The 19,281-nt window shown below is 48.5% G+C and overlaps 1 protein-coding gene across 1 annotated transcript; it reads right to left on the bottom strand.

Annotated features, from left to right (window-relative positions):
- Nucleotides 1–1,834: 1,834 nt before the first annotated feature.
- Nucleotides 1,835–19,269, bottom strand: ASXL1 (ASXL transcriptional regulator 1). Its single transcript, XM_066199184.1, has 12 exons — nucleotides 19,008–19,269; nucleotides 14,336–14,418; nucleotides 11,160–11,268; nucleotides 9,946–10,066; nucleotides 9,777–9,871; nucleotides 9,352–9,445; nucleotides 8,926–9,078; nucleotides 8,364–8,527; nucleotides 8,170–8,266; nucleotides 7,625–7,730; nucleotides 6,582–7,197; nucleotides 1,835–5,867 (listed from the first exon to the last, which is right to left on the bottom strand). The coding sequence occupies exons 1-12, from the start codon at nucleotides 19,065–19,067 to the stop codon at nucleotides 3,009–3,011; spliced, it is 4,557 nt and encodes a 1,518-aa protein (XP_066055281.1). The 5' UTR covers nucleotides 19,068–19,269; the 3' UTR covers nucleotides 1,835–3,008.
- Nucleotides 19,270–19,281: the final 12 nt, after the last annotated feature.

Here is a 19,281-nt window from a genome sequence, read left to right as displayed (position 1 = left end):
GCCGGGCTGGGAGAGAGAAAATCTGTTACTTGGCACACAAATACCACAGAGAGAAAAAAAATAAAGGAAAAAAGTGTATTGCTCTTTGTGAAATTCTGCTGTTAATGAGTTTTACTCTTGCAACCCCCAAGCTCCCCTATTCCAGAGGTAGCTAATCCTGATGCCATCACCCCCCACCCCAATAAAACAGGGAAGGATTAAATACTGAGTTTTAAAGCTTGGCTAAGTAACAACTCTACTCAATTTTTGCATTTCCTGTTTCCAGCTTATTTAGGTTATCCAGGTATTCTACGTGCAGACAGCCTGCCAGAGTCAGAACATCAATGAACCACCAAAAACCACAAATGCCTTTTTTCACTCCAAATACTGGTGCCGGACCATCTGCTGTCCCAGCCCTGGCTCCTATGCGAGGCCATCGCTGCTGTTCTGCAATGGCAGAGCTGTGGAATGCCAGGAAGTCAGGGGTTGTGTCACCACACAGCACTCCCACAGCCCCAGGCAGGAGACCCCTGCTCGTCCTGCAGAGTATCCATGCAATGAGAACCCAGACACGTAACGTAATTCATGTTATTTCCTTACTGCCCAGAAAAGAGAAAGAACTCAGCCATAAAAGTGAATTTTCAAGTAGTTTCAATAAACTGTAATTGGTATCACATTTATGCTCTTGAAAAACATTTTTAGATCCATTTATGCAATGAGGGACCTGCCCTGATGCTGGGAAAAATCTCAGTTGCTGCTGCCCACGGGCATCACCCCAGCAGGGCAGGGATCCCCCGTGACCGTGGGGCGACCCCCACAGTGTCCCACAACCCCCCTGTGGCTCTCAGAGCCTTCAGGGTGTCAACGGCCCAAGAGGCACATGGCATCTCTGCAGGAGCTGCATCATCTTCAGCGCTCTCTAAGTGCATAAAACCAGATTTAACTAAGCCAAGCAGCAACACAGCCCCTCCCCTTATGGAACAGCTGCAGTTTACAGAGAGGAAAGGAAAAGCCACATTGCCTTAGAATGGAGGAGGATTTCAGAAAAAGGACTGAAACCACACAAGCAGATTTTACAGTGTTTATTTTTCCAATAGCACAAGGGACAGACACGAGCAGGCCCCCCCCGAGGGCTCTGCCCCCCAGACCAATCTGAACTGAACACTGCAGTGGCCCCCCAGGAGGCAGAGCCAGCCCCCTGCTCTGCTCCCCCTCTTTGGTAAGCAGGTTCCATACCTCTGCTCGCCCCCACCAGCACCGCAGCCCTGCCCAGGCCGGGGTGCCGCTGCACCTGGCTCTCATTGTCGTGGGATGAGGCTGGTGGATGCGTTGAGGATAAAACCATCTCAGGGACTGAATTTGTTCCACCCCTCACGATTGTGGCTGAAAGAGGAACTTGCACGGCTGAAAGAAAGTGCATGGTGAAGGGAGGTAGGATGGAGCTGGAAAAGGGACGAGAAGAAAAAAATGAAAATAAACTCCCTAAAATTCTTGCTACTGCCTGCTTGAATAAGCCAGTGGCTTCTCCCCCTCACTGAAGCAATTAACTCTTGATTAGGAATTGCTCCAAAGAGGAGGAGAATTGCAGTTTTGCTCTCCCTCTCTGGATGCACGTGGATGTTCATTCACCTCCCTGCAGTGCAGGTACAGCCATGCCCTGGGAGCTCAGATGCAGCAGCAACTGGCAAGAGCTTAAATGAGCAACCGGGGAGTGAGCTCAGCTCAGCAAATCCCACCTGGTCATCCTTGAGCCTGCACAGCACAGTCCACCCGGGCACCACGGGCACGGGGAGGCTGTCGGAACCCAGACCCCAGTGTGGTGAGCCTCACGTCAGGCAAGACAGAATACAGTGGCTCTGACAATAACTAACACCACTTTAATGCAATACTGCTGTAGAGCCTGGAAATCCAAGGAAAAAAAAAAGACCCCGTTATGCTCTATGTACATTACATCCATTTACAGAGTTGGCCAGTACTGTGTACAACATATAAATATATGATCAAACAGATGCAGAGAGGATACTTACAGGAGCCAAATAATTCACTTTATACATCCAAGAATGATAATATAAAAAAAGGAAAATAAAAAAAAAGGAAAGAACACTGCTTTAAATGTTAGGTGATGGTCACACGGATGCACAGCTCGATGCTTGCAGGTGCTCAGCTGCTGTGGGGTTTCAGGTCCTCACCACACAGCTGCAGTGCAGAGCTCACTGCCCCTATCACTGAGCTCCGGGAACCTCCCGTATTCCACAGCAGTTTGTGGAAGTTGGCCAAAGGAGGCAGGCACAACCACTGGGCCAGTTCAGCCAGGAACAGTTCCCTGGCCACACAGCTTCCTGCAGGCCAGCAGAAGGCATTTGCTTGGCACTTGCCCCAAATGTTTTTCTTCTTCTTGCATCCTCCACACGGGCTCCATGTGGCACACGGTGGGCTGTACACGGCTCCACAACCACCTGCAGAGCACGTTCCTGGGCACCACATCCTGCTGTAGCATCCAAAGACCACACTGGGCCATCCCTGCAGGGCAGCTCTCTGCTTACACTCACTGCACAGCAGCACTTCCCACACAAACCAGGAATGGAGATGGAAGAAGGGGAGAGTGGAAGACTGTAGGGCCTCACCTAGTGCAGCCCTGAAATGGCAAACACCATCTTCCAGTTCCTTTGGATGTCCGGATTTCCTCCACAGAAGGTCCAGGGATTGCCACAGCGAACGGCCTCTTCCCCCCGGCGTCAGCCTCAGCACGATACCGGAGCACAGCTGGAATTTCCATGATAGCAGGAAGCAGCAGGACCACTCCCATGGGGCAGAGCCCACCCAGAGCAGGGCGTCCCTGTGAGCAGGAATGGGCTCTGCACCGTTGATCTCCGTGGGAAGGCAGCTCAAGGTTCCTCACCAAAACAAAGTGTAACAGCGTTTCTACTATGAACAGAGAGTACTTTGTGTACTTTGTGTACAGGCGTTAGGATCAGTCCTTATCAAAATACACACACTGAATATACAACCTGTCCCACGGGCGTAATTTATTATCTCACCACAAGGCACAATACACAGAGCTTTGAGGGTCCTATACAGTCGTCGTGGCAGAAGGCGCCGCAGCCTTTGCACATGATCATGGCTTTGAGGCTGCACGAGCACTGGAACGAGATCTCGTCGACGCTGCTGCTGTCAGCAAACATCTGCACAGCCAGGGCCGTGTTCCGGCTCGCAGCAAAGTTCGCTTTGTGGGTGAGCTGCACCACGCTCCCAGCAAGGCCTCGGGGGAAAGCCGGAGTGTTGGATGAATAATTAAAGCTGCTGGAATTAAGCTGCAGCTTTGAAAGCTTCCCATAAAATGCTTGCTTGATATTGAGCTGAGAGGGGATGGATGAAGGCTCCAAAGGGTGACTCTGTCCTTTTCCAGGATCCCTTGAAAACTTAAAGAAGGGCCAGTCCATGACCAGTGGCTCTCTCTGTGTGTGTCCTGCCAGTTCCGTGGGCTGCTGGGCCACATCCCCCCGGTTCTCTGCATTACTCTTGGCTGGGCTGCCACACACCAACACCTTCTCATTTCTGATCCCTCCCGGGGTGCTCCTGTGCTGCTTTGAAGTCCATTCCTCCCTGGCAGCTGGGATTCCTTCTCCCAGTGCACAGCCCTTATCCAGGGGAATCTGTTTGCTGGGGGACAAGGTTCCCATGGCTGAACCATGATCCAAAGCCCTGGAGTGATGCAGCCTCACGCTGGGGTTGGAAGGAAAACCAGAACCAAAGAGCTTTTTGCCTTGAACTCCACCATAATTTTTATTGACCAATGCACCTCCTGTCTCGTTTGGTCCAAGAGAAGTTACACCTGGAGATAAAAACAGAGGCTCTGTAGAGGCATTCAGCTTCTCCGGGCTTTTACTTGCTGTGACACCTGTTAACAGGTTGTGCTGTGGCATCCGGTGGACCTTGGGCAACTCCTTCTGCTCCTCAAAGCTACAGGAAGAAAATGTTTTTTCCCGAGGGTCCGCATCTTCACACTTCAGAGAGGCACTTGCCACGTTTGCCGGTTGGTCTTGGCAGCTTAAAGCTGAGCCAACTTTGGAATGTTTTTCTGGGACAGCCTGATCCTCTGCACCCTCTGCTCTAGGGAATGACCCACAGGTTTTTTCCTGGGGATCTGTGGAAGATCTCATTGAGTGAACATCATCGCTCCTGCTTTGGGCACTCGCCTTTATTCCTACATCTGGAGAAGATTCTTTGCCAAAATAATGACCACTGCCTCTGTCCAGTTGTAGGGAGAGGCTTTCTGACTGCTTCTGCAGCACTGGCTGTGCAATTTCCAGCTTGATGTTGACATGAGACACTGGGAGAACTTCTTCCAGTGGAAGCTTCCCCTTCAGCAACTGCATCACCAAAGGGTTGTTGGCTTCAATGGAGGACAGGGGCTGAGCAGAGCTGGCCAGATGCTCGGCTTTCTGGGGTTCCCACTTCTGAGGTGGGCGTGCAACCAAGTCCCCAGAACAGGCTGGACTGTCTCTCCCTGAAGACAATTTTGACCTAATCCCATTGCGCTTCTCACTGCTGCTGTGACAGGAAGAGCCTTTTCCAGCCACCTCCCTACAGCTGACACTTCTGAAACTCATCTCCACCTCCACATTCTCATCAGCCATGTCCCCTTCCCAATCAGAAGCAGTGTCTGTTGTTTCACTATGTGTACTCTGTATTTCTTCATCTCCGCTCCTCTTCAACTCCTGCATCTCTCCCAGGGGCTGATGTGGTTCAGTTCTGGGGCACCTCTCCCTCGGCTGCAGGAGTTTTTCAGAGGTATCTATCCTATTCTGAGAAATAAAGTCACCATGCACAGAGGGCTGCACTAGAGCCTCTGCATTTTGTTCCTCATTACTCAGTTTGCTATCACTGCCTTTCCCTGCCTGCAGCTGTGCGGCGTCACACACCGCAGGGATCACTTTCTTCACGCCAACAGTCACCGTTTTGGAGGTATTATTAGCAACACATTTTTCCAGAAAAGTTTTGGAGCTGTTATATCTAAAACCAGACACCTTCTCTGGATCATGGCGTTCTGTGACACCTGATGACAATTCTGGCGGAAAAGGACAACTGGAGGAATTTTGCTTTAAATCAGAAGGATAATCCAGCTGGATGGTGGGAGCACCAACATCTCTGAGTTCCACCACAGCCTTGTCTCCCGTGGGACTGACCCCAGCTCCCTGCCCCCCAGAACACGGCAGACTGGTCACCACAGGAACCACACATCCCAGCTTTGTGCTCTCCTGTGATGCAGCACAAGATGGGAGTTCGGTCCTTGGGTCACGGAGGAGCTGTTCAGGACTCCCCTCCTGCCTCTCAGGAGTCGCATTGTCCACGGATGACGCAGTCCGAGCACCACAGAACGGCCTCCTGGGTGACCCATCACCAGGCTGAGTGTCCCCTAACCCTGTGGCACAGCCCAGAGCGCTGCTCCTTTCGCTTTTTGAGGAAGAGTGATCTTGTCTGGAAGAGAGGCAGGAATTCACGCTGGCTTCCTGAGCAGCCCTTTTGGAATCAGCCTTCCCTCCGCTCAGATGAACAGACGACTGTAGTTGTGCTCGCTGTAGATCTGACGCACGTTTTCCATGAGCTCTCTTGGATCTCCTGTGCTGGGAACGGCCGCTGGATTCTCCTCCACCGCCTCCTTCATCGGTGCTTCTCCCCCCGCCGGGGCCGCCCCCTCCTCCGATGGCGGCGGTGGCGGCTTCGCGCTGGGCTCGGGCTTGCAGAGCACGGGCCTTAATGTCTGCGAGGGTGCGGGCCCCGGGGCGGCCCCGGCCGGAGGGCTCCGTGCTGGGGATGATCCGGGGGCAGATCTGGTAAGTGGGCTGACCTTTAACCACCCAGGGTGGTTTAATACGTGAAAGTTGAATCTGAAAGAAAAGGAGATGTGGTAAGTTTTAACACCGACCGTCTCCAGCGAAATGCGTACTACTGGCAACTGCTCATCACAACTCTTAGGACAAAAATTCGACAAAAATTTTAACCTAGAAACTAGTTTGGGCAGAGAAGCAGCACGGTCCCACAACCTCTGCTCAGTGATCTGTAAAGCTCACTTCACACCAATACTGTTTAACCAGAGCCTGCAGGCAAATATGAAATAAGTTATTTATATTCACATCTTCAGAGATCAAACTGGTCTTCTCTACACCAGGATTTGGTAGCCCTGAAGCTACCAAAATGGGTATCCTGGTCAAAATGGGAAAAGTCAGGAGGAACACTGAGATTCTGTCCAAAAGCAAAGGAAAAGAACTCAGAAACCATACAGGATAAAGAACACAATTTCAAGGTCTTTTGCAGTAAGACAGCTCGTCTCAGGCAGTATTTCTGTATCCACAGAAATGCAAATGAAGGGAGTAAGTCAAGGTTACCCTGTGCTCTTGTGCAAAGACCTTGGGATGATTTTCCATTCTTTGCCTGTCTAAATACGACAGCAAACTGTGGCAGTCAGAGGCACTTCACCAGCTCTACCAATGAAACCCTTCGACTCCTTCCCTTAAGATGGCAACACTTGACATTTTAATAATGTTTTGATACTACTGAGCACGGCAGCCCTGAGACACAGCAGCTCTAAAGCTCTTTCTTACCCGGATGGGTGGGACTTTGGGCTCCTCTTTAGTAGGCTGTGGCTTTTCTGGGTGAACACTTTCAATTGTGTTACGAAAGGACTGACGATCTTCAAGCCGGGGCTTCTTTTCGGGGAAGGATGCAGAGGCAGCCTCCTCAAAGCTTTTCCTCTTCTGCTCCTTGGACTCCTGAGCAGAGTTCTCTTGGGGCAAACTGGGAATTCTGCTGGCAGCTGCCAATGATGGATCTTCTGATTTGCTGTTTGACTTGGAAGTCTCTGGAGAGAGGTGCAGTTCGGTACTCTCTGCCTTCAGTCCTGCAGCTGAGGGGCTGCTCAGATCATCTTTCTTCAGGTCTGTCTCAGGCTTTGGCTCTTTATGAAGTGAGGGATCTGGCCCCACGGGAGCAGGCTCTTTGGGAGCCTCCGTGTGCTCAGGTTCCCGCAGTCTGTACAGGCTCCTCCTGGCCCGGCACCGCAGGTCGGCCCGGGAGCGTTTCCGGAAGCGCCCGTCCCTCTGGCGCGTGGTCGGCCCACGTGGCAGCCTCGCTTCTCCTTTAACAGACAGCTCTGTCCTGTTCTCAGCATCCTCCTGCACCGAATTCTGTGCCTGGGATTCTTCCTGAGTCAAGCCCAACCTGTAAGGCAAACACAAAAGCCAGCTAAAAGCTAAAGCTCACCTCAATTTCACCGTTACTTAATAGTGCCAACACAGGCAGAGAGTCATCAAAGCCTCATTCACTCACCCTGCAAGGGGAGAACCCACATATGCCACATTGTTACCACGTGGAATGAGAAAAAAAATTTAAAAAAAACAACAAAAATGTGTGATGGAAAATACCATCAGATTTTCTTGGAAACAAAAGAGATGGGCTACAAAATTCTGCTGAACCCAGTCAATTCCACTAAGGATTTTCCCAGAGCAATAGCTGGAACAATTTACCCAACAACCTGTGTTTTTAAAGGAGTTTACACTGCATCTGCTGAGGTATCCACAAACAGAAACACACCCTGCCACCTGCATAAACATGGATAAAACAGGATAGACATAGTGGAATTTCTCACTTTTGCCCATAGTAGTCCTCGAAGAACTTTTCTTTCCATTGCTCCACTCTCTTTTCCTTTTCCATCTCCTGCCGAATTCGGACTTGCATCTCGTGGGTGAATTCACCTACATGGAAGCAAGAGACTGGAATCCAGTTCCAAACAAAACTCATTCTGCAAACACAACCTCTAGTGTTTGAACAGTACAGCAGCTAAATATATGAAAGACAGACCTACTGTTAACACCTTGCTCCCCATCCCACTCTGGATCCACGTGCTGCCTGTGGCTCCGTAAAAAATCATGTTTTAACAAACAGGCCACCACTCAAGGAAAAATAAGTCAGGCTCTACTTTACACCTTCACCACATAATGCTGAAGGTCCCATGACACCAAAAGAAATTGTATCTTTGGTTTTTAAAAAAAAGAAGAAAAAAGTTGGGGGCAACATAGCTAGATACGCAGCAAAGCTGGACTAAGTTCCTGCTCATTAACTGCAAAAGAAAACCTAAAATCCTACAAAATGAGCAGCTATTCCCCAGGCACTCAGGAAAGCAAAGCCACTCACCATCAGCAAGCCGCTCCCTCCAGCTCTGTGCAGCGTGGGTGAAGAACTCGTTGTTCAGAGCACTGCCACTGAGGCGCATCAGCCCATCAGCCCCCACCTAGCAGGACAGAACCAGGACAAACAGAACACATCTGCTCCAGCTGTTCCACACTGAAGAGGTAATCAGGGAAGGGAAAACACCTGAATGCTCATACCTGTCTATCGACTTCAGGGAGGAGGTAAAGCAGCTGCTGCTGGAAGTGTGATGGAAGCGCGTTAAAGGTCCTGGAGTTGATCAGCGCTCGCAGGTTTGTGTTGACAAGGATGGAGCCTGGGGTTTCAAAGTCAATATCCTCACCCCTGTTCCGTTTCATTTGCCCTGAAATAAAATTGGCAAATAAAATTAACATTGTTGTACAAAAGTATTTCAGCATTATAGACTGAAATTTATGTTAAACTAAAACAGCAAAAGGAGCGAGAGAGATGATCCAGACTGCAGTATTCAAGTGTGAAGTATGACTCTCCAGCGCAGTAATTAACAAAAAACACACAGCTGAAATTCTGACATGAGGTCACAGTTCTGCCATATTCAGGTACAATTCTCAATGCTGCTCTTCTGACCAGGCAAACTTTTAAACAATTGTATCACTAACACTCAAGGTGGAAAGCCTGGCTTGTGACCTCAGGTTATCAAATGCCTCCTGATGCTCTTTTCTCAGATTCTTGTGGACTTCACCATCACCAATTATTCTTCTGCCTTTAACCAGGAGCACATACCAGTCGCGGGCTTTCGGATGCCCCTCAGCAGCTGTGGAGGATCCCTGTTTATCTCTGTCCTACTGCGCAGGCTGGTTTTGCACAGAGCCAAGGAGCTGCTGCTGCTGCTGGATGTACTGCTGCTCTCCCCATCAGCATGCCTTCCTGTGAAGCCTAAAAGCAAAACAACATCATAGAAATATGCAAAGAACAGTCAAAGCCCAACTCGGAGAGTGGTTTAACATCCAGGAATTCTCTGTTACTAACATATCTGCTATTACAGGGTATTGCCCAGGTACCAAGTATGTTGAGTGAGTTAAACACACACAACTCTACAGTCTCACTCATTCTCAGCAGGGGTTACAGAAATCCTCAGGAAAACACACATAACTGAGGACTGACAGAGAGATCTGTGAGGTCAGTAGGACACCCCAAAGCCATGCTCACCTGAGGCAGACTCCATGTGTGCCCCGTTTACTTTCAGTGGGGTTAACACCACGCGTGGCAGCATCACACCTGTCTTTTTCTTCTGTTTGCTTGTCTGCAGACCAGAGAGAAACCAAAAACAAAAGAAAGGAATGAAGGCATTATGGAAGGGTATATTTGTCTTCTAAGCAGCATGTTCCTCAGTTAAAGAGCTGTCTGGCTCCTCCTAGCTGAATTTCAGCACTACATTTAGGACTAGCAGAGAATTCAAAATTGTCTTCCCATACATGATCCCTCCCCATCCTGCCACTTCTTGCCCAAGGAGACAGACTCGTAACTCTCTCTGAGGCACTTGTGCACAAATAGGGCCTGTCATACTGCCCCAACAGTAATGAAAGCTCCACTTGGGAGGCTTCATCCTTCCCATTAGTCCCACTTTTTCCTACCTGGGAAGCAGTTCTGTAGCTCTCCCTGGTAGCAGGCCCCTTGCTCTGAGATTCAGTGGAACATGAGGCATTAGAAGAAGTTTCATCAAGAGACACTGAAAGAGATGAGCCCTCAGTCAGACACTGAAGTAGGTCCTGGAGTTTAATATTAATGTCACCAGACACTTACCATCATTGTCACCACTCACAGTGCTGGCTTCGTTGGACCCACAGCTTTCTGCATCTGCTGTGTCCTCCAGCTCCTCCCCTTCTGGCACTGACAGGTTCCGGGACCATTGCAAGGCATCTTTCTAGAGGGGAGACAGAATTGGGGTAGCTACAGCCTGCCCTCCCTCCCAAATCTATACTAATAGGAGCAAACAGTTAACTGGATACACTTTAACCTTCATTTTTTTCCCTGTTTAACCCCTGATGCAGAAAGGTATTTTAAAGTGTATTTGGGCTCATAGAAGAACAGAAGTCACCTAAACTAAGAGCACCTCATAACCCCTTCCTAGACAAGTAACACATATCCAAAATATCAGGCTAATAATAATTAATTTAATAGAAAGGTTCATAATATGTCACAATTTTCTGTAAGCTCCTATTAAAGAGAAGCATCTCACTATGAAAGAACAAGTAGCATCAGAGTGGCCAGGCACTAAGACAGCAAGTTTAGGAGATGTCTTTCCTACTTGTACAATAAAAGCCATTTCAATGCCATCTATTTTCAGCAAAATGTGTCAATTCAACAAGATTTTCTAACACCAGAAAAAGAGATGGAAATGAAACAGCTGAGATCTATCAAGTTGATATTTATCAGGGAATCCAACAGTACAAAACAATGCAAAAGAAAAGCTCAAGACCAGAAACATTTTCAATATTTAATATTACTGGAAAAATAAACTAAAAATAGAAAAGTATTCCAGAGAGAGTTCAAGATCTGAGGAAAATACTGATGCTAAATAACATGGAATGTAGTGGAACACAGAACAAGCAGCCAGAAAAATGAATATATATTTTCCTATCAAGATTTTACTTGTCGCTACAAGCTCTTGGACCAATTCCTTGGTTGGCTGTTTTCCCTTGTGGCTGGCAGCAAGGGAGTGCACAGGTCTGTTCTGATGAGCAGCCACCTGAGCTGGACACCAGGTACTGCAGTAAGTGGATTCATCTTGTGTGTGCAATTCAAGAAATAATAGTAGGGGTTTTTCTAAGGAATTTATCATAGATGGCTGAATATACCTGAAAGGTACAAGCTCCAACGAAATAACGAATTCTAGACCCTCTCTCACATGATGATCTCACTGCTCGTGGTGCTCAGTGACAGGGCAACGCTCAGCCCTGCACAAGGAGCAGAACCCACCCCTGGGCCCTCAGCTGGGAACAGAGCTCAGCATTTACCTTGAGTGTGAAAAGGCTGATGCGTCCAGGCAGTTTGTAAAAGAGTCCATCCCCTCCTCGGGAATTGGAGTGGAGCATAGCGTTGAGGCAGGCCAGGGGAGACGTGCCACTGCAACAGAGACAAAGAAAGGAGAGAGCTTAAGAAATAGATTATCAAGAAAACAGCCTGAAAGATCTGGTTAAATGGGCATCCTTTAGCTGATGAGAGGAACAGAAGTGATGCCATTAACTGTATGGGACAGGCACTTCAGTCAGAACAGTGTCACTGGTTTCATTCTGACTTGTACATCAGCCTTGCACATCACAGCAAACAGGAAATGTGACACCAACTTTAAAGCAATCCTCATATGTTTTTAGACATTTCTAACTTTTATTACCTGTTTCTTCCCCTTCTCTCCTGTGTTGGACTGATTTATAAAACCCTCAGATTTATCCAGCAGTAGAAAGATGTAACAAACTGTAGACACGTTACTGGAATGTCTCCCTGATATGTCAAGAACCAAACTACTTGAGCAGGGCTGGATACAAAGGCTCTGAGGCTCTCATTTGTAAATTCCTACAAAATTCCCTGGTTAAAGCCCCATCCTACACTCACACTGATGGAACTGCTATGCCACGTAATATGGTGTTTTCCAGTAAGTCCCACATACATAGGCAGAAAGTTGTCTGCAAGACACATTATAGCACTATTGACTGCATTCCTAGTAAAAGTGAAACTGAAAACTGGACTGAGATAAAATATTTCAACGAAAATCATTCTCAAATCAAAAACATAGAGCAATTTCTGTTTCCACCTTGTATGTGTTTGGGTTTCAGACATTTCGTCACATGCCATGGCAACAGGCAAAGTTACCCTGTATCAGTTTTACATCACCCGAACAAAATTTCCAGCCTTCTGTCTGGTTAGACAGTGCTTTCCCCTCTGTATTTACCAGACACTCCAAGCACACTCACCAGCCACAGAGCTCTCTTAAAACAGCAAAGTAAGTAATTCTCCCCAAAACAAAACAAAAACAAAAAAACCAAGCAGTTAAAACTCTGCCAGGAGCTAAACTCAGTATGGTGCTGGCTCATGGGAATGTCAGTGTCTAGTATGGAACACCTCCCAGTAGAGCAGCATGACCCCCAAGGTAGGGAGCCCCATCTCAGAATTGATTCAGAAGGAAAAACATCTCAAGGCACTGAGCTATTTCCTTCAGGAAATGGAGTTTCAGGAAGAGCTTCTATACAAGCACCAGTAAAGCCTGCTGCACGTTCAGCCAGGCAGGCTCAGTCCCTTTATTCTGCGAACAATCACGCTCTGAAGAAAACAATCTTTTCTTAAAGCAGAGGTTTAATGACCAGGGAAGGAAAAGCAGATATCCCAAGGGAAACCACCGACCTTTAAAGGAATGAGTTAGCTTTGTGGGATTTAACATGACACATGTTCCGAAGTCTGGTCTTTACTAACACACTGTGGCAGGTCACTTGTAAAAACTGGGAAAGCGCAGCATAATTTGTGTGTGTGAAGAGCCCTGCTATTACCTTTGGCAGGGGACAGCCTGTGCAGAGAGATCTTCAACTGCCTACTTAGGTAACAAGCCTTATGTGAGACAGTTGTAGAAGATTGATTAAAGCAAAGCTCCTCTTATGAAGGTCCTCATTAAAATCTGTCTGAATTCTACTGAAACCACTGCCCACCAAGCAGAGAAGATCTCAGCAAGCATCACAGAGTCATGAAACAGTTTGGGTTGGAAGGGACCTTAAAGACCATCCTGTTCCAAATCCCCTGCCATGGGCAGGGACACCTTCCACCAGACCAGGCTGCTCCAAGCCCTGTCCAGCCTGGCCTCGGAAACTTCCAAGGATGGAGTAGCCACAGCTTCTCTGGGCAACTTGTGCCACGACCTTACCACCCTCACAGGGAAGAATTTCTTCCTAATATCCAATCGAAATATACCCTCTTTCACCTCAAGGCCATTGCCCCTTGTCCTATCATTACATGCCCCTGTGAAAAGTCCCTCCCCAGCCTTCTTGTAAGCCCATGGAAAGTTCCAACAGCTCCAAATCCGATGCAGCAGCACACACCAGCCTCATGCCTCCCCAAACAACAGCAGGTCCCACACCCAACACCTCTGTACACAACACTGATTTTCACTATTCAAAACAACTCAGCTGTTTCCTGATTTCACACAAACAAGGAGCAAAAACAAGCTAACATTTAGGTCCCAGAAGAAATCACTTTACCTTCTGTAGTTGGGTAAAGTATAGGTTCAGGAAATTCAAGCACCACAGTGAGAAACAGTCCACAGAAACAAAAGAAGGGAGAAGAAAGACTAGGAACAGTCCTTGCATCTGGATTTCCCAGAAGTCCATCCCTGGACAGCAGCTTTTCGTGTCTCTGATAGTCAATTTTTTTTTTTTTTTTTTTTTTTTTTTTTTTTTTTTGCCAGGCAGCAGTAACTGAGGCATTTGGACTATCACAGTTACCCACTTTCTTTGAGCTGCAAGACACTCTGAGACACTCTGTATTTCTACTACTGTCATGGAAACAGATGGGAGCTCACAGGAACTTAACCAAGGAAAGCAGTCTCCTGCTTCTGCCCTTTCCAAGGCTTTGTATCAGGTTCTTTTCCACAAGAAACCCACTCTGAGATGGGCATCTCCTCCCTACAACGTCAAGAGCCACAACTGCGCGATGTGAGCTGCGCTCTCCTGGTGCTCGAGAGCCTGAGCATAAGCCAGTGACACAGAGAAGACTGTCTCTTCTAAAACATAATGACTACTCTAGAAATGAAGCATCAGAGGAGATAAAAACTTAAACTGTTCTCAAACTCAAATCATAATAGCAGAAACTGCTGGGAGCTACTTATGTGAGAACCATGCAAGTGAGTGGTAAGTACAGCACAATGCAGGGGCCTGATCTGCAAGAGGCATTTATTTCACAATAGATGGATGAAGGGATTCTGTGCATTATCAAAAAATTCAAGAACATCTTCCAGTTATTATCAGTGAAAAAAAATCTCACAATCTGTATATAAATGTCTGTACTGTCATCTGAAATTACCAGGCTGAAAAGAGAAAAAGGGAAGCTAAGTGGGCTGGGGATGAGGCAGAACTGTATGAAGCAACACCAGCCTTCATACACTGCCTCCCCCATGCTCCACACTGGTTTAGACAAAATCATCAATACTAACCTCATTTCCTTTAGACCTTCAGCCTCTATGACCTGCAGAATCTGTTTGGGGGTCATAGGAGCATCTGAGTAATTTTCCAGCACCTGAAAAGACAGAAAGACCAAGTGTCATTACAGAATTGCATTCCCAGAACTACTCCATCAGTTGTGGCCCAGACCCAATAATGTGCCTCTTCAAACTTGATTCACCTGCAAAGACACACGGTAAAATTCCAGGCTACCTCAAGATCCTGGTGAACATGGATCACAGCCACAAAAGGCTTTACCCTCATCTCTTCTGTAATTAACTGAAATACAAACATGGAGGAGAAAAAGCAGCAGAATTGGGCCTTGACCCCAATGGAAGTTTTACCATACATTAGATGGAGCTACTGCCACATAAACCTTCCAAACTGAACAGTGGTCAGTGACCTGTAATGATGTAAAGCCTTCTCCTACCTCCCCACAAAGCATCCGGTATTTTTTTGTCACTAAAAGTATTACTGTGCAGCTATACAGGCCAATACTGTACTTTCCCCAGATGACTGCATTCATTTTATCTTCACTCCATCCCAGGAAGTGAACCACAAGTTAAGAGTCAGAATTCATGTCAGAGAAGGACAGAATTCAGAAAAGGACAAAAAACAGTAAAGGATTTGGGGAAAAAAAAATCTGGCTAGAGACAGTAAAAAGACTTAAGAGTGCTTGCCTTTGACGTAAAATGAAGAAAATCAGATATTAAAAGGCAACACAATAACAACTCATCCTTTCATATATCAATTCTATCAAGAATAGAATTGCCACTTATATACAAAGAGGTAAAGAGGTTATTACTTCATTTTTTCTAAGCCTGTGGAACTTACTGCTCTGAAATATCTAGAAGCAAGAACTCAAGGATTCAAAGAGAGGACCGGACATTTCTGTGGATAAGAAGATTATCCACATAAACAGGAAACAATGAGCAAAAATAAGCTGCAGTAGATGTAAACCACGCAGTTTCTTTGGGAGCAGATTACCCTACAGCTGCCGACCATGCGCTGACTCCTGCGCCTTTCCCAGCAGCAGACAGTGCTGCTCTTGGAATGCAAAGGCACCCAGCTCCACAGACCTGGGACCACCAGCAAAAAGAGGGGGAGACAGGCACAGGCCATGGCCTGGAACAGGCATGAAAAGCAGCAATAGGAATTCACTCAGGAACTTTTTAATCATAACCATAGTCTAAATTCCTCCAGTATCACGGCCCCATGATGCACAGCCCTGGTGTCAACTGTCCCCACGTTTTAGGAGTCAGCAACACAGTGCTGTCTTTCAGTCTGACTCGTGTGGAAAGCCAGAGGAAGGACCCAGATGCCTCATTTCTATCAGCAACATCTAGAAGTGAGTCACTGCAGCAGCCAGGTCGATGGGACATAAGCAAAGTCACCGCAAAGCTGTGCAGGCCAACGTTTGCACCTCAGACCATCTCCACCTTCCACCAGTAATGAAAAACCCAACTGCAGTTCTGCACTTCAACTGTATATTGTGATATGGCTGGGTTGGATGGGGCTTGGAGCAGCCTGGACTAGTGGAAGCCATCTCTGCCCATGGCAGGGGGTGGAACAAGATGATCTTTAAAGGTCCTTCCAATCTAAACCTTGATTCTACAAATGGAATTTCTCAAATCATATCCACCCAACAGGTATTTTGCAGCTGTCAGAAGCTCTCAAGCTTCTGAGAATGAGGTAAGAATATCATGGGGAAGAGAATTAGAGCACTAAATTGAGTTAAAATCCAATAAAAACACAAAGAGTGTAAAGAAAAATCAAAGCAAGTGATGAGCCATATTCAGAGAGAGTAAACTAATTAAATTCTATGCAGCTCCATCACACTTCTTCCTCCCTCCATAGGTTACAAGGTCTCCATGCCTCCCTCATGAGTTGTCACCCCATCACTCAAAGGCTGCAGACAGCTGACACGGGGAAACTCACTGCTCCTGAGCCCAGTGAGATCTGCAAAATACAACACGTCTGTTCCAAAAAATCAGGGAATTATTCAAACCCCTCTCCAGTGACAGACACAGCAAGCAAAGTATGTGGCCTAAAACTGAGCACAAAGGAGCATTTACATACGGATAAAAGAATCTATGCTCAGGGGAACAATTTCCAATCAAGAGCTGTATTAAGTGTACAGAGCACTTAATGGAAGAACTGGGGGAGAGAGGATCCTGCGAGCTTTAGACACTAAATGCCAGTCTCCAGCACTGCCCCTTTTATCCCTCTCCAACCTGACACTCCCAGCACCACATCAGCCTTCCACCCAGAGCTACAACTTCAACACTGGCTATTCCTCACCCCCAAAAAAGAATTTTTCCCCCTCCACTATTTCTAGCACTGATAGCTGAGGGTTCCTGTGCCCCTAAATAAAGAAGTTTACATCACTTCCTCAATTTACTGGTCATCTAGCTCTGACAGCACTTGTGGGATCCTGCCACGGCTTTGGGCATCCAGATGAACATTTAAACGTTTATTTTACGAAACGTGCAGAGTTTTGGCTCTGTGGGAGGAGCAACACTGAAGAACACTTTTGCCTGTGATTCTCAGAAACGTTGAGCAGAATACAAAATACACCAGCACACGTCAGAGAGGGAAATTAAAAGCATTTTGACAGGGAGCATGTGTAAGACTAGTGTGAAATAAAGATCTATTTTTAGTGGATTTACAATCAGTCCTGCAAGCTGGAAGTGCAGCTACGCAACTGTAGGTCTCTTTAAGTGGATAATCTAGTATGAGATCGTTCTATTTCTGGTTCATCAATGGCTCTAAGATGAGGCTCAGACATCTCATGCACCCACCATGGCCGAGGTCCTGGCCAAAAGACAGGTGAGAGGAACTATGTGAAGAAATGCCTTCCCCAACACACAAGGGTGATGAGGTGTATTAGGTGACTGCTTCAGAGTCACAGTCTCATGTGCTGCTTTGGCCAGCCTAAAAATACTGATTTTTTTCACCTGTCAGAGCTCAAGATGTTTGAATGAGCTGACTTTGTGCAAGGTCACATAGCACAGCCTCTGCCCCCAGGGTCACCTACTGGGAAAGCATTCCTGCCCCCTGCAGTGACACACCTGGTTCAAAGAACCTGGATGTCAAGGAGAAATGCAGGACAGAGAACGAGACCACCAGGCTCCTGCAGTGAAGTTCCATAGCAGCTGCCTTATGCCCTTCTCCAGTTTTTCAGGCAAAGCCATGTGGGTCTCAAATATTATCATTGACACACAAAAGATGATGCAAGTTGCTGGAAGTCAGATGCTTGTCTGATTAGGTTTTCTCCTGGCAAGCAGTAAGAAAACACTCCAATAGCCAAAAAAAATCTTACTCAGAAGCATCAAGAGTTATCCTGAATACCCTCAGTATGTTGATCATTTCCATCATGAGCCTCACTGGACTCACCCACACTGTTCCTTCTGAATGTTTACATGCATCAATGCATAACCTGGGCTGGCAAAACCAAAACAAATACACATAACAGAAAAAAAAAAAAAACAAAACAGGGAAACAAACTACCCTCAAGCTCTATAAATCCATTTCTGCAAAAGTCCAGGGGCTACAGAAGGAACATGTGTATCCTCATGAGTTGTACACCACTGAGACGGCTACTGAGAGGAACCACGGGATCCATTCACATCCAGGTAGCTGGATCATCCCTTAGTCCACCCCTGGCACTGTTGTGTCACTGGGTCACCAGGAGAGAGCCAGCTCCTTCCTCCCAAATGCCAGACAGCCAGCTTCAACACCTCGGCATGCAGCCCTTAAATCAAACCTCTAACCAGCTCACTGAAAGACACTGAAGTTATTTTTCGTTTTTAGGTTTCCTACTTTATAACTGAGGCTCAAGACAGATCCAGCTCAAAGGCTTCACAGGGGGAAGTCACCTTCCTCCCACTGCAAAAGTCCAGTAACAGTGGCATTACTTGGAAGTTGAAGCCTTCAACAAGAAGATTCTTTAAGAAACAAGGACTGAGACATTTCAATGGCCATGTCTCCTAAACCCAAAAGTGACCAAATACGGGCTGATTCAGGGACGTTCAGTCCAGCGGCTGCTCCGGCACACGCCACGGGCCCTCGGGCGCTGCCGGTGCACAGAAGGAACCCGCACCCTCCGTAATTAAACCAGAAACTTTTGACAGCGGCCGTGCCCTCTCCGGAGGCTCCTGTTCCTCCCACGGAGCTTTAAACCATCAGAAGGGTAGAGAAGGAGCGGAACCGCTCCCGCAGCCCCGCCCGGCAGGCACGGAACCGCTGCGGGACGGCCCCTCCCGCGTCCCATCCCGGGACCCGCGGCAGCCCCGCCCGGCGGGACCCCCGGCGGGGGAACGGCTCGCCACTGAGGGCCGGGGGCCGCGCTCGCACCGCCCCGGGGCGCATCTCCTCCCCACCGGGCTGAGGAAGAAAAACAACCGTGCATGAGATCCCGGCCACAGCGGCCGGTGGCGGAACCGCGGGAAGCCGCGGGACCGGGCGGGGAACCGGCAACAGCGGGCGGGGAACCGGCAACACCGCCCGCGCCCTCCAGGCGGACCCGGCCCCCGCTTTTACCCCCTCAAAAGCGATGGCGGCGCCGCCGGCCCCGTTACTCGGGGAGGGGCCGGACGTGGCGGGGAGGCCCTGGGGCACGGCGGAGCCCCCGCGCCCCCTCCCTGGACGCCCCCCCGGCCTCACCAGGCGGGCGGCCTCTGCCCACGTGCGCTCCTTCTTCCTCCTCTGCTTCATCTCCTTCATCCTCCTCCTCCTCCTCCTCCTCCTCCTCCTCCCGCGCGGGCGGGCGCGGCGGGCGCGGACCGTTGGGCGCGCGGGCGGCAGGCGGGCGGCGGCGACCGGGGCGGGATGGGCGCGGCGGGCGCGGCGGGCGGGGCGCGAGGCGGGGGCGACTCCGGGCGCTACGGGAGGCGGCGGCGGCGGCGGCTCGGGCCCGGCATAACAACGGGGTCAAAGG

Source organism: Chamaea fasciata, unplaced genomic scaffold, assembly GCF_029207755.1.
Source record: "Chamaea fasciata isolate MVZ Bird 193981 ecotype frontalis unplaced genomic scaffold, bChaFas1.0.hap1 SCAF_17, whole genome shotgun sequence".
Classification (NCBI taxonomy): domain Eukaryota; kingdom Metazoa; phylum Chordata; class Aves; order Passeriformes; family Sylviidae; genus Chamaea; species Chamaea fasciata.
The sequence above is the reverse complement of the archived record's forward strand: the minus strand, read 5'-3'. Positions and strand labels throughout refer to the sequence as shown.